This window comes from Stegostoma tigrinum, chromosome 32, assembly GCF_030684315.1.
Source record: "Stegostoma tigrinum isolate sSteTig4 chromosome 32, sSteTig4.hap1, whole genome shotgun sequence".
Classification (NCBI taxonomy): Eukaryota; Metazoa; Chordata; class Chondrichthyes; order Orectolobiformes; family Stegostomatidae; genus Stegostoma; species Stegostoma tigrinum.
The window spans coordinates 24,101,515-24,117,688 of record NC_081385.1 but is presented as its reverse complement, the minus strand read 5'-3'; the positions used below and the strand labels follow the sequence as shown (position 1 = coordinate 24,117,688).

At 39.9% G+C, this 16,174-nt stretch overlaps 1 protein-coding gene across 1 annotated transcript; it reads left to right on the top strand.

Moving 5' to 3' along the window:
• The first annotated feature begins 966 nt into the window (after positions 1–966).
• Positions 967–10,993, top strand: lim2.1 (lens intrinsic membrane protein 2.1). Its single transcript, XM_048562403.2, has 4 exons — positions 967–1,141; positions 5,417–5,566; positions 5,686–5,820; positions 10,932–10,993. Exons 1-4 carry the CDS (start codon positions 967–969, stop codon positions 10,991–10,993), a joined length of 522 nt encoding a protein of 173 aa, XP_048418360.1.
• Positions 10,994–16,174: the final 5,181 nt, after the last annotated feature.

The following is a 16,174-nucleotide window of genomic DNA, read 5'->3' as shown; positions in this document are numbered from 1 at the left end:
GAAGTGGGTGTGTATTTAATCAGTGAGAAGGTTGACGGGGTGGGCACCTGACTGCCTTCTCACCTCTGCCTCAATGAAGTCTGGAGAAGGTGACCTTGTAAATGGCCTTGTGGCCCCACTGCCAATTGAGTCCCTGAAGTGGGCAATTTAAGAATCACTTCCAATCTCTCCTTGTATTTAACTAGAAGGAGCAGGGGCAATCACCTTGCAGGAAGCTTAAAAAGCAAACCTTATTGGTTTTGTTTTGCAGAAGCCCAAGTGGTGGGGCTGTACAGAGGAGGAGTTCCCTCATTCTCAGGCACAGAGTGCCTGCATGAGGGACCTGGCATCAGAATGGGATGCACTCCTTTGAAATCCAACTTCTTGTCCTTAGCTAAATGCTTAATCTTCAGCTACTATTGATTTCCCGGTGGCATTTCCTGCAGTGTACAGCTGCCAAATTTGCTGGAAGGCCTAAGTGAATGGGATTTTCAGACGTGGTATCCCCAGTCACTGACAAGGTCAGCTGCTGGCCCCTTATGTACCTGTTGAATACTTAGTATAGCAGGCTTTTCAAAACGGATGCAGCTCTCAGCTTTCATCTGTAGCCAGGCCCAGTTTCAAGACCAGGCAAAGTGACCATACCAGCGACAATATTCTACTTTGTGACACATTTGAAGGAAAACATCAAAATTTCAGAGCCAGCATATTCTTCGAAAGCTGTGGAAAGCAGTCAGGTCAGAAAGGGTTATCCTTGATATATTCAAAGCTCTAACAGTTGGTGAAAGTGGATAATATTCTATAAAACCATGAGAATCATTATTTTTCATTACAGTAAAGCATTGAGTGTACTAAAGAAATTTGCTACGTGCACATTTAACTTGTTGATATTTGTGGAAATTGGAATCACTCAAAGTATATAAAATCAATAATAATCTGTACCTTTGTTTTCTATTTCCTCTTACAGGCTGTATTTCCAACAACAAAATGTACAGTTTCATGGGAGGAGGCTTGTTCTGTGCTGGTGTGGGCAATATACTGCTTGTGGTTTCCACAGCAACAGATTACTGGATGCAATATCGCCATTCTGGCAATTTTATGCACCAGGGATTATGGAGATATTGTGTGCCAGGAAAATGTTATCTACACACTGACAGCGTTGGTAAGGAGATCAAAAGGAGGCAAGAATGAGTTCATAGTAAAGTGAATGAACACAAGAACTTAGGAATGCCATAAATGCATCACTTAAATCTAACAAGGGTTTATGAATAAGTAGAAAGGTCGTTGAATACTACTCGCAGATTCTTGCGGTTTTGTTTGTACATAAAAATGCCAGTTTGGGTGCAGCTTACTTCATGTTTCTTAAACAAGACTTGACATTTTTAGACAGTGGTTATACTTAGGAGTCAATATAACACAATTACAGCCTGTCTGTTGGTCTGGTTGATAAAGGCTACAATCCAAAGCAGCTTCAACTCTCAGGTGTACTGATCACAGAAGATATTCCAATTGAGTTATTTAAAATTGTTTCAAAGGCAGCCACTGATTAGAAGGCATTTTTTAAAAGAAATAGAAAACACACAGAGGATTGGAAACATGCCTTGTCTATCAAGCTCACTGCATCAATCATGGCGTAGTCACTGCAGGTGTTTAGAGATGTCAAACACATTAGAAAAAGATGGTGAACACGAGCAAATAGACACAGGGAAAGGGGAGAAAGTACAAAGAGAGAAAGGGAGTCTAATGGGTGCAATGCAAAGCAGATAATTAGGAGAGACAGAACAATTTCAAAAGATGAAGGCAAGACATGAAGAGGGACAACAAACATTGTAATTTATTCATATCTTATAAATAAAGCTACAACACATTAATTTGTGAAGTCAACGTTTATATCTATACATGCATAGTTATCCATTTCTCAAATATCCCAATGTCTAAACTCCCATGTTGCAGACATAGATATTAGCAGAAAAATACAATTAGTCCCCCTTTGTTCAACCAGCAAATTATCTACCTGGAAACAAAGTCACAGCACAGTGGGTAGGTCTCAGGTAATAGCTTGGATGTGGCCCTTCTTCAGAAATGAATTGCACCCAAAATGGCATATTTCTTGTTCAGATACTGACTTATAAACTTCAGATTTCTTGAACTTCATTCTTTCTTGTCCCTCTCAATTTATCTATAGAGCTCATTCCATACACACACCACCCTCTGCTTGAATAAGGTGCACCTCAGGTCCCTTTTAAATCTTTCTCCTCTCACCTTACACTTATGCCCACTAGTTTTAGACTCCCCTACCCTGGGAAAAAGACCTTGGCTACTCACCCCATCCATGGCCCTCCTGATTTTATAAACTTCTACAAGGTCACCCCTCAACCTCCAAAGCTCAAAGGAAAAAGCCCCAGCCTGTTCAGGCTATTCCCATAAATCAAACCCTCTAAGTCCTAGCACCACTCTTCAAGATTGTTTCAAAACTTGTTCATGTTTAACAGCATCCTTCCTATAGCACGAAGACCAGAAATGAACACAGTATTCTAAAAGTGACCTCACCAATGTCCTGTATAGCTGCAACATGATGCCCCCACCCCCACATCCACCTCCCAACCCCCCCGCCCAATGACCACCAACTCCTGTACTAATTACAGTTCTGATGATGGACCACCAGACCCGAAACATTAACTCCGTCTTTTTCCTTACAGATGCTGCCAGACCTGCTGACCTTTTCCAGCAACTTCTGTTTTTGTTCCTATACTAATTACATTGACCAATGAAGGCAAGTATGCCAAATGCCTTCTTCACCACCCTGCAACTCCTCTTTCAAGAAACTGTGCACCTGTACCCCTACTTCTTTTCGTTTGATGACACTCTCCAGGGCCCTACTATTAAGTGTATAAGTCCTGCCCAGATTTGCCTTACCAAAATGCAACACCTCACATTTATCTAAATTAAACTCCATCTGCCACTCATCAGCCAATCATCCCATCTTCAATGTTCACTATGCCACCAATTTTGGTGTCATCTGTAAACTTACTAACTGTACCTTCTATATTCACATTGGAATCATTTATATAAATGATGAAAAGCAGTGGACCCAGCACCAATCCTTGCAGCATACCTTTGGTCACAGACTTCCGGTCTGAAAATCAACCAACCGCTACCACCTTCTGCCTCCAACTTTTAAGCTAATTTTGTATTCAATTGGCAAGATTCCACCCCCCCCCCCCCCCCACCGCCCAGATTCCATATGATCTAAACTTGCTAACCAATCTATCATGCAGAGCCTTGATGAATGCCTTGCTGAAGTCCACTTCTTTGAATGAAAGTTGAACTATCCAACTATTGGGTCAAATATTCAGATCTCCTAGACTGGACATGTCCCTGAAGTTGGGTATTACAACCCTGCAAACCTGTGTTGCCTGTTCAGTTTCAATTGTCACTGAGGCTTTGCTGTCAAGGATCCCTCTCAAATGCCTCTGTCAGATGCTTCAGGCAGTTCCAATGTATTTATCTGAAATTTACCATGAAATGTTTGACAGAAAATAATCAAGTATAACTCCTTAATAGCTCCAGAATTGACATCCAAATGACTCAGGTGACTCTACAATTACACCCTCCATCCCAATAGCCAGCTACCCAGTCGACGCAAACTGAGAAACCCCTGTATGATCCAATTTGTCCCCCCATTTACCCAACTACCTCCGCCCAGATACAACACTGCCGACCTAACTAATTCCCTGAAACAATTACTCCTCCATTATTTGACCACCCACCACCCAAATCTCAACCACCACCCTCCATCACAGCCAACCCATACTGACTCCTCCCCCTGACTGCAGAGCTACCTTCCCCAGCCCATCCATCATTCTACACACCATTCATCTTACAACTATCTCAACCCAATTACCAACTTCACTCACCTCACACACCCACTTCAACACCTACCAGTCTCATCCATCCATCCACTTACCTCAACCACATGCCCACCTCAGCTCCTACCAATTTACCCGATTACTCCACCCATCTACCCATTCATAGATCATAGAATCATAGAATCCCTACAATGTGGAAACATGATCTTCGGCCCAACAAGTCCACACCGACCCTCAGAGCATCCCACCCTGGCCCATCGCTCTGTAACCCACCTCATCAACACATCACTGAGCACTATGGGCCATTTAGCATGGCCAATCTACCTAGCCTGCATATCTTTGGACTGTGGGAGAAAACCAGAGCTCCTGGAGAAAATCCACACAGACACAGGGAGAATGTGCAAACTCCACACAGACAGTTGCCTGAAGGTGGAATCGAACCCAGGTCCCTGGCACTGTGAGGCAGGAGTGCTAACCACTGAGACACTGTAATGCCTCAAATAAATCCTGATTCATTAACCGGGAATTGAACCCAGGCCACAGCAGTGAAAGCACTGAATCCTAACCACTGTACCACCAGGGATGGTGGCAATTCATCTATTCACTGATATTCAATGACTGGGCATTTGGATGTGCAATAAGGCACTAGTTCCTGTAACAATAGGAATGTCCTGAAGCCTTCAGACTCAATTCTACTGAAACATTGTTTCCAGGTGGAGAAGATGCTCTACATTTTTGAAAAAAACAAAATCTGGAGGTCCTGGAAGAAATATCGAACTGCCTTCTGTCTGCAGAATTTTCAAACAGAGCAGCACTCTAGCAATGAATGTCATCTCTCATAAGATCTGGGTCATTCAGTGTTGTGTGAGCATGCGCCTGTAATTCAACAGAACAAAATAATTCTATCGTGGATTGAAATAGCTTTAATTTAAGAATAGAGGAATTAAAAGCACATTAAATTCACTGCTTAACTTATGAATATACTTCCAGTGGATAACAGTTTACTTGCCTTTTTTTAATATTACTAATTGACTAATTCTACAAATGGATCACAGTACATTTCTATTTACCCATACTGATAATACAGGAAAGGCTGGAAATACTCAGCAGGTCAGGCAGCCTCTGTAGAGAGAAACAGGTTAAATTTCAAGCTGACGACCCTTCCAGAGCTTACAACCGAGTTGAAACAATAACTTTCTGGGGAATGTTAAATGATACAAGCAACATCTTTCAATATTTTATGATACTACATGAAGCACATTAAGGTACTGGTGTTATCAGAGCTATTTTGCTTGCACTGTGTAACTGTAGACACTTAAAATTGTATCAACGTTGTAAGATTTCTAATACTGTCAGCAACTATCATTAATTCACTTGACACTCAAATTGGGGTCAAAAGTCATTCATATTCAATAGACTTTCATACAACTGGTCTGTGAACTGACAATGAAATTCTTTGTTTTATTTATGTTTTTGCAACTAATGATTATAATATTTAAATTGACTTTTTTCTAATGAATTAGGATGAACAACTAATACTTTGTTTTGTTTTCCTTGATTTATTCCAGCTTACTGGGATGCCACACGAGCATTTATGATCTTGTCCCTCCTGGCAGGTATCATTGGCATCATTATTGGCATCATGGCATTTATGCAGTACTCTTCTTTCAACAAATTTGATAAGACATTCGCTGCAGGTGTCTTGTATTTTATTTCATGTAAGTCATGTAAGAATGATTTCAAGCATCATCGACCCATGAAGCCATTCAGGTCTTCTTTCTTCAGTATGTCTTAACTTACAGCATCGTTGTGCCTCTTCTGGTTTTTATTTTGGCAGGTTTGTTTGTGTTGCTAGCCATGGCCGTTTACACAGCTGTCACCGTGAACTATTATGGCAAACGATATGGCCATTGGCGCTTCTCCTGGTCTTATATCATTGGGTGGGTGGCTGTGGTGCTCAACTTCTTTGCAGGTAAGATGTTATTTTCTGTAAGAGAGGAATTTCTTAACCATCTGTTCGACTTCCCTCTTTCTCTTTATGACCTGCGTAACAATGGATCACCAAAAGCCAAACTACCCTTGATTGAAAGAAATTGTTTCACAGTACAATTGCATTCTATTGCTATTTCATTCTCACATGGGAGCTGAGCTGCGAGTGTGGTGGATTATTTTTCCAGCAAGAAAATACTACAGCTAAGTCTACCCTTCCTCTGACCAAACAGTCTATGTAGATAAAGGTATCACCGTACAGAAACAAGGAGAAGCAGCATTGGCTAGATATTCCTTCCCAAAAGCACTGAGGTTAAGTATATCAACCAGCTGAGATCATTTAACTTGACAAAGAATGAAACTTGGAGACTTACTGATGTGTATAAACTTTTTCAAAAAAGGATTGTCAGCATCAGATGTCTAAATAAGAACCGATAAATCCTTCTCACCTAAGTTTCCTCTCCTCTCTGTTACTTTCTTAAAAATCTCCTTTGTTAAATAGTAAGGCACTGATGAGTACGGTAAGACAGCAACAATGACATCAAAATGGATAACAGGGCATGGTCGGGTAATCTACTGCTTTCTAAGCTGGTAAATTTGACAGGTCTGCATGGATCTGGATCCATCAGTATGGATTTAACAGAAGTGTTAAATCTATGAACATCCAGACTCACTTTATTTCCTTAGTCAAACAGAAATGAAGTTAGAGATTTCCATCCTCAATCTGACAGACAGTGAACAGGAAAATATGGTATGAAGGCTGTGATTGACCAGGAGAACCAGGAAAAGCCAGAAAAAGAATGGAACAATCACAGTTGAGTTCGGATCTCTGGCTTCCTTCCTTTCTGTTAACAGAGGTCCTTTTGCAAGCATATCTTGCAGTCTCTACACTCTCTCCATTATTCCAAAGCTTGGCTAAATCAATTGTTGATGCACTTTATAAGCCCCACGTTACTCTGAAGGGCATTAACAAACCCAGTGGCATTTTCTATTACAACTGCAGCTGGTTTCATCATGTCCTGATCACTTTCAGATTCATTGGACTGAATTTTGTCATTTATCTGGAAGTCATGTCGTCAGGGCTGCAAACAGGAGAAACCCCACTTTGCTGGGCAGTGAAATACCAGAACCATATGGGCACTGCCAGCACCAGAATTCACCACCCCAGTTACAGGCCTGGTGTCTCAGCAGCATCGCCACTAGTGGTAGTCATTGCTGCATCTGCAGCTCTAGGAAGATGACACTTAATGGAAATGCACCCTTGGGGAGAAACAATAGATTTCTGTAGGGAAGCTGGGATCAGTTACTAGGCAAAAAGGTTAAAGAGGCAGTGGGTCTTATAGACATAATAATATGCACATAAACATATGAAATTAGGAACAGCAGTAGACAATTCAGCCTTTCAAGCTTGCAACACTAATCATAAGACCATGGCTGATTTGATTGTGATCTCAAATCCACATTCCTTCCAGGCCCTGATTATCTTTCCTAATTACCTGATTACCATTCAGCCCCTTGTGTCACAAGAAACTGTCTACTTCTGCCTTAAAAATACAATCAAAGCCTCTGCTTTGTCCTTTTCTTTTGAGAAACAGGTTCTCAAATACCTTACAAGAGAAAACAATTCAGCTTGTCTCTATTTTAAATGGCAATCCCTAATTTTTTAAACATGGACCACGACTTCTATTTTCTCACATAAAAGGAAACATTTGCTTTGTGAGGGGTAGGTCATGCCTTACAAACCTTATCGAGTTTTTTGAGGATGTGACTAGAAAAGTTGATGAGGGTCGAGCTGTGGATGTGGTGTATATGGACTTCAGTAAGGCATTTGATAAGGTTCCCCATGGTAGGCTCATTCAGAAGGTCAGGAGGAATGGGATACAGGGGAACTTAGCTGCTTGGATACAGAATTGGCTGGCCAACAGAAGACAGCGAGTGGTAGTAGAAGGAAAATATTCTGCCTGGAAGTCAGTGGTGAGTGGAGTTCCACAGGGCTCTGTCCTTGGGCCTCTACTGTTTGTAATTTTTATTAATGACTTGGACGAGGGAATTGAAGGATGGGTCAGCAAGTTTGCAGACGACACAAAGGTCGGAGGTGTCGTTGACAGTGTAGAGGGCTGTTGTAGGCTGCAGCGGGACATTGACAGGATGCAGAGATGGGCTGAGAGGTGGCAGATGGAGTTCAACCTGGATAAATGCGAGGTGATGCATTTTGGAAGGTTGAATTTGAAAGCTGAGTACAGGATTAAGGATAGGATTCTTGGCAGCGTGGAGGAACAGAGGGATCTTGGTGTGCAGATACATAGATCCCTTAAAATGGCCACCCAAGTGGACAGGGTTGTTAAGAAAGCATATGGTGTTTTGGCTTTCATTAACAGGGGGATTGAGTTTAAGAGTCGTGAGATCTTGTTGCAGCTCTATAAAACTTTGGTTAGACCGCACTTGGAATACTGCGTCCAGTTCTGGGCGCCCTATTATAGGAAAGATGTGGATGCTTTGGAGAGGGTTCAGAGGAGGTTTACCAGGATGCTGCCTGGACTGGAGGGCTTATCTTATGAAGAGAGGTTGACTGAGCTCGGTCTCTTTTCATTGGAGAAAAGGAGGAGGAGAGGGGACCTAATTGAGGTATATAAGATAATGAGAGGCATAGATAGAGTTGATAGCCAGAGACTATTTCCCAGGGCAGAAATGGCTAGCACGAGGGGTCATAGTTTTAAGCTGGTTGGTGGAAAGTTTAGAGGGGATGTCAGAGGCAGGTTCTTTACGCAGAGAGTTGTGAGAGCATGGAATGCGTTGCCAGCAGCAGTTGTGGAAGCAAGGTCATTGGGGTCATTTAAGAGACTGCTGGACATGTATATGGTCACAGAAATTTGAGGGTGCATACATGAGGATCAATGGTCGGCACAACATTGTGGGCTGAAGGGCCTGTTCTGTGCTGTACTGTTCTATGTTCTATGTTCTATGTTCTATTTAACCTTAACTCTCCCCATCTTTCCTGTCAATATCCTTCAGAATTTCAAACGTTTCAATCAGGTTATCTTTTCTTCTTCAGGACTCCAGTCAATGTTAGTAGATGTTAGCCAATCTAGGTGCAGTGCATCTATCAGTTCCCGTTTGCCCAGACATGTGTTTCCTCCTCAAAGAACCCAATAAGTTGGTCAGATCTGATTTCCTCGACACAAAGTCATGTTGACTCTGCTTGGTTACATTAAACTTATTGAAGTGTCCTGCTTTAAGATCTTAAGAAAAGCTTCAGTAGCTTAAAACATCTTACCTGTGGCAAATATTAAGCTGACTAGCTTGTGGTTTCCTGTTTCCTATCTCCCTCGCTTCTTCACTAAAGGAGTTGCATTCATTGCCTTCCGATCTAATGGGACCCTCCCCAAATCAAGAGGTTTTGGAAATTTAAAATCAATGCCTCAAATATCTCACAAACCACTTCTTTTAAAACCCTGGATAATGACCATCAGGATAATGTCCTCGTCACTTTGTCAGCCCACAGGTCCAACAGTTTACTCAGTAGTACTTCTGACTGAATTTCAAATGTTTCAATCAAATTACCTTTTCCTCTTCTAAACTCCAGTCAATACTACTAGATGTTAGTCAATCTAGGTCAACTGAAATTCTAATTTTCCTGACTTTGTCCCTCCCTTCCACTTCTTGATATATCTCTACTTTTGAGATATTACTTGCATCCTCTACAGTGAAGACTTGGACAAATACCTGTTCACTTCATCTGCCATCTCCCTAGTTGTCATTATCAATTCTTCAGTCTCAATTTCTATCAGGACAATATTCACTTTATTAACTCTTTTCTTTATTAAATGTTTTTAGAAACTCTTATTACCTGATTGTTTTAGTATTTCTGGCTAGCTTTCTCTCATACTCTAATTTCCCCCTTCTTATTCATTTTTGTTATTCTTTGATCTTTTCTTTATTCCATCCAACCTTCTAACCTGCTACCTGTTTTGCATATTAAATGCTTTTCCCTTTAGAACTATATTTAACTTTAATAGATTGGAAAGTATCTATTCTGCATATTCTGGAATATCCCCATAAACATTTGCCACCGCATCACTATTGACCCACCCTTTAAATTAATGTGGCAATTTAGCTCACTCCACTTTCATGCTCTTGCGATTGCCCATATTTAGTTTTTTTAAAGGAATCTGGCACCCACTCCTGTATTCTTCAAACTGAATGCAAAGTTCTATCATACTGTGGTTGCAGCTACCTAGAGACACTTTCACAATGACATTTTTAATTAATCCTATCTAATTGTTCAGTAACAGGTCTAATATAGCCTGCTGTCTGGGCAGCTTCAGAACACACTGTTTGAAGAAACTATCCTGAAAATGTTCTTCAAACTCTTCTTGCAGACTGCCTTTGCTCACCTGATTTTTCCAATCCATAAACAAGTAAAATCTTCCGTGATTATTGCTATGCATTTACTGGAGAATCAGTGTATTATTGGGAGACGGATAACTATTTTAATGGCTGTTCCTTCATTGAATATCAAAGACGGCTTCCGGATCCTACTGAAAGGCCTCCAGGTTTACTTGATAGTGCTCCCACATAATGACACCTCTCACCCCTAACCATTACACAATCAAAATATTGAGGATGTGGGAACTGTCAATAAATTGGACACTTAAAGGGATCCGTTGGCTGCCAAGCACTTCATTTCCTTCTGCTTTCTATGGCAGGGGAGGGGGATCAAGTAAGAGATGTCAGATTCTCCTTTTCAGTGGGCAGTTAAGAATCAACCACATTATTGAGGTTGGACAGACCACATAAGGATCATAGAATCCTTCCTTAAAGGGTATTTGTAACAGTCAGTGATTATTTTCTGAACACCGTTACTGAGACTAGCTTTAAATCCAGACTTTGATACCATTAGCTCCAAAGTGGAGATCTGAACCAATGCCCTCATAACCTGATCTCTGGATTATTAGTGGCATTATCAATAAGCCACCATCACCCTGTAAGAAATGTATGAGTATTTGGATTATCATTAAATCATTTCACATTTGCACTCAGTCTTGTACTGAATTGATAGTAAGACATAAGTATATTGTTTCATTCCTTTCCTAGGTATCTTCTACATGTGTGCCTATCGTATGCATGAGAGCCCACAAAGCTCAAATTCTCGCTAATGTCCAAGATCTAATCATCTCATGAAACTGAATTGTATAATGGGCCATCATGATGTAAGGCGACCCAATACTATGAAGTGGTATTCGTTTCATTCCCCTTAGAATGTTATCTAGTAAAATGTAGACAGAAATTAAAATAAGTTCTCGATATGCTTTCAAGACTTGGCTGTAGAATTTACCATTAGAGCTTTTGAGAATTCAAAGTTTAGCAAGACAAAAATGTACTCTGCCACAGTTTCAAGGATGTTGTGTGAATTTCCCTGCAGGAAAAAAAAATTATCCAGTTTTCAATGTCTTGAACGCAAAGTATATCTATTTACTAACTCATTTTAATATAATGCAAGTAAGCAAATATTGAAATTAATTCAATTTAATTGCTTTCATTTTGTTTTACCTAATAAAAGTTCCTTGAACATCTACTATTATTGTGAAAATGTAACCTTCTACTGTAGTCTTGTTAAATCATTTTTTGTGAAGTTTGTATACATTTGTATAATCATTCTAAGGATGCAAGCAGATTGCTAAAGTTGACATTTATTGCCCATTCCTAGCTGCCCTATGGAGGTGGTGTAGAAATTTTACACAATGATTGGCATGCTAGGCCACTTCAGAAGAGGGATTAAGCATGAACCACAGTGTTGCAGGAGTGGAGTTGCGTATCAGCCAAAATCGAGGTGAATGACTGATTTAATTCCCAAAAAAATAAAAGAACCAATTGGTCTTAGTAGCAATCCAACAGCTGCAGGGCCACTTTTACCAATACCACCCTTTTTAGTCTTAATTCCAATTTTTTTCAAAATGGAATTCAAATTATTAAGCTCCTTTCTTGGGAAGTGTGCTCACATCCTATAATTGATTATTCTAGACATATTAAAGACAACATACCAATCAGACGACTGCTCAATGTGCTTCAATGTTCACCCAAGCTACTTTTCCTTTCAAAGTGATATAACAATGACAATGAGAACAGATTATGTCCTAAATTACAAGATTTTTAGTACAAATTATATATGAATTTAGTTCATGTCACGTTAATTCAGGAAAAGTGGCCAGTGCACAAAATTATTTTGTTTCTGTAATCTGTATTTGATAGAATTTCAAAGGGTTCAACTGCCCGCAATTCCATTGTCATTACATTGATATCCTGGATGAACATTAGTTACCAATATTCGCTCCTACAGTATAAAATACAGTGGATTAAACCACACTCATTTAGTCTCCCTAAATAGAGTTTCTGATTCATTTGAATACAAAATCCTGATGCAAGCTTAAGATGATCCATTGTGATCAAAATGTCAATGTTAAGAGCATAAAATAAATTGCCTTTCAGTTTTCTATTGTGAATCTATTTGTGTTACTCATTTTTTCTACCATTGTTTTGGTTGAATGTCCAAAGAGTTGATTGAGCTTTGATTTTAAAACAAAAAAAATTGCAGATACTCATTCAAATCATTTCCTAAATTGCTTTAACTGTACTGGTTACCCATTGACAGTGATGTCAGAACTGTATCTAACTTTGGTGCAACACAACTGAGACATAAAACTGCAAAAAAGCTGAGGTCAATATCCCAACAAGAGTGTTCATCAAGGGAACCAAAGAAACTCATCACAGATATGTTCCAGTGCACTGCAGAGGAAAACAAATCTAACCTACTACCTGAGCAGAACTATTGTATAATTCTTTGCTGACTTAACTTCAGATGCATATTTGTCCTTCAGAATAGACTGTTAAGTAATTTTTTTAAAGCATACCTGCCATCATAAACACAAAGTGGTCTCCTGTCATGAAGTGATGGTCTTCTCATGATAACATATTGTGCTGCTTTCAATTAAATGTACTACTTTGCTTACAATGATTTCCATTTTATTGATTTTTTAACACATACAATGTAATCACTGATCTTGTGATAGTCTAAATTTTGGTGGGATTAATGTAGTTACAGAAAATAATTCTTAAATCATCTCTGTGTTCAGCTCAATTTTTAAAACTGCTGGTAGTTTCGAATTAGTCTGAATTTCATCCATAGTTAATTCTATGGCTGTTATGCTACAGACATAATAGGGCTTTAACAAATGGATAGAATTAGCCAAGTTGACATATTTGAAAGGAAGCTAAGAATGCATCTTTTCTGAAGTCCTATACACAAGTATGAATCCCAAGCAATTTTTCCAATAAATTGATGAAAGGTAAAGTTCAGAGATTCTGAAGATAACACAAGTCAATTTTTGGAATTATCTGCCTGCTTTTCCTTCATATTGAGTAACCAGCATCTATGGGTTTTGAACATGACTTGTTGTATAACTTTTTCATTCATTTTAATGTCAGGGAAATCAGAAATCAATGATGATAATACCAATAACAGCTAATAACATAGAACGTAATGAAAAACTATTCATTCTCAGTTCACTGCTAACAAATATACATAGACTAGCATGAAATAAATGTGTAAGGATGAGTACAGTTAATTCTTGCTGTAACATTAGATTTTATGGTTATTTCATGCTTATTTAGCATGCTCATAAAGGCCAACATTCCAAACTGATTGCACCAACTGGAACGTAGCACGCTCTAACACAATCATTGTGCTATTACAATACAATACAACACAGCATGGGCTGTGTTTGGAATTCAGCTCAAAAAGAGAGTGCTTGAAGTGGATTTACAGCTATAAGGAACAAAAAAGTAGAATACTGTTCTGTGTAAATCATATAGGTTCTCCTCATAGACCATCTTATTGGTGAGAAACGGCAGAAGGTCTATTGCCTCAAAATCTGACTCTGGTATTTTCAGAATGTAAAGAAATCCTAGGAGAAACTGTTACTAGAAAAGCAACTGTGTCATAATGGGGCCAAACCTTTGATTATCAAACTGTAAATATTGATAGAGCGCTTATGTCAGGTAGTAAGTCCAAGAGAGATTCCTTGTCACTCATAATCATGTGGTCATGGCAGCATAACTGCTTCCCCATGTTAAAAGACTCCACGCACAAGTTCATGCCATGAACAAGAATCATCCTCATTTGAGGAACACACACACACACACACACACACACACACACACACACACACACACACACACACACACACACACACACACACACACACACACACACACACCTACAGTAGTTCAAGAAGACAACTCAACACTAGCAGCACCATGTCCAAGCAGCCCACATGGCAAACACACTCTATGTCCATCACTTAAGTAGCCATGTTTCAAATACTATGGGATGTAGTCCTCAATCAGTCTGCTATCTCACCTGTATTTTCAAAGGATCAGAGCATAAAACGGAATACTATTTCGCACTATTGGCCACAAGAGACCGTATGATGGAAAATACTGGCAGGAAAAGCCCTGAAAAGGTGGCAGCATAGAGGGTTTTGCTTTTGTTTTTTTCTTTAATCATTTATGAGATGAAACCATCACTGGCTAGACAGCATTAATTGCTCATCCCTAATTGCCCAGAGAGCAGTTAAGAATCAACCACATTGCTGTGGATCTGGAGTCACATGTAGGCCAGACCAGGTAAGGATGGCAGTTTCCTTCTCTAAAGGGCATTAGTGAACCAGATGGGTTTTTCCAACAATCAGCAATAGATTCATGCTCATCATTTGACTCTTAATTACAGATATTCATTGAAATCAAATTTCTCCATCTGCCATGATGGGATTCAGACCGAGTTCCCGAGAACATTATCTGTTTCTCTTATAGTCAGACTGACAGTGTGTATGCAGTAACAGCTTCTGTAAAAGTGAGAGTCCACACAGCTTTCAGCTGCTTCAAAATATAGGCATGTACTTCACTCATGTTCACTGTTGGGATCATTGCCATGATTTGAATTCACTTTTTCCTCATTTTATGTAATACTTCTGGCATTTTTACTGCGTCATCCCACCAACAAAATGTATAAGATTGCACATATTCAAGTTTTAAAATCATTGCAACATTTTCATGGTCTTTCGAACCTGAGAAGTGTCAGTATCTCGAAATTTAAATATAACACAGTGTGGAGCTGGAGGAACACAACAGGCCAGGCAACATCAGAGGAACAGGAAAGCCTACATTTCGGGTCAGAACCCTTCTTCAGGAAAGGATCACGAGCCGAAACATCAGCTTTCCTGCTCCTCTGATACTGCCTGGCCTGCTGTGTTCCTCCACCTCCACACTGTGTTATCTCTGACTCCAGCATCGACAATTCTTACTATCTCTAAATTTAAAGGTTGCCCTCGGAGCCCTCAACATTGACTGTGGACCCCATAAAATCTCATGGCATCATGTCAAACACGGGTAACTAATGAATCAATTTGCCTCCATGTTGAACATCATATGGTGGAAGCCTGGAGGATAGCATTATACAGAATGGATTCTGGGTGGGGGGCCTCAATGTCCATTGGCAAGGGTGACTTGACAGAAACATGACTGAAAAAGTTGGTTGAATTCTAAAGGACATAGCTGCTCGACAGATTCTGTGATTGGTGGTAAGGGAACCAAAAAGAGGGAAAAAAAAACTTGACCTGATTTTGACCAATCTGAAAACTGTAAATGCATTAACCTATGACTCTAGCTATCAAACTGACTACTACAGAGTTCTTGTTTAGACAAATCCCCACTGTCACATTGAATATACTCACCATTGTATTTGTTCCAGTATCACTGTGTTATATGCCTGTGAGCCATCAGCAGCAGCACTCTCACACATATAGGCACTTTGTGGCCCAGTATATCCCCCACTCTACCATTATTATTGAGCTGGAGATCAATCCTAGCTCAGTGAAAAGTGCAGGAGGACATGTGAAGAGCAGTACCAGGCATACCTAAAAATGAGATGTAAACTTGGTGAAGGCAGAGCACAGGATTACTTGGGTGCCAAACAGCATTTGCAGCAACTGATAGACTCGACCACCAAAGGATTAGGTCTAAGTTATGTAGACCTACCATTTCCAGGTGTGAATATTGGTGGACAATTAAACAACTCGCTGGAGGAGGAGACTTCACAAATATCCCAATCCTCAATCCAAGCATTTGCAAAAAATCTTAGCCAGAAGATTCAAGTTAACATTCAATCTCTCTTTCCTCTGCAGGTGTCCAACAACACAGATGCCAACCTTTAGCCAATTCAATTTTCTTGATGCAATAACAAGTAACACCCAAAAATCTGTAAAGTTCTACACATTCTGGCA

Bases quoted from the DNA above. Each gene is read 5' to 3' on its own strand.
- lim2.1 (XM_048562403.2), top strand. From the start codon at position 967: ATGTACAGTTTCATGGGAGGAGGCTTGTTCTGTGCTGGTGTGGGCAAT. The intron at 1,142-5,416 runs GTAAGGAGATCA...GATTTATTCCAG, and splicing joins TCTACACACTGACAGCGTTG to CTTACTGGGATGCCACACGA. The intron at 5,821-10,931 runs GTAAGATGTTAT...TTCCTTTCCTAG, and splicing joins GGTGCTCAACTTCTTTGCAG to GTATCTTCTACATGTGTGCC.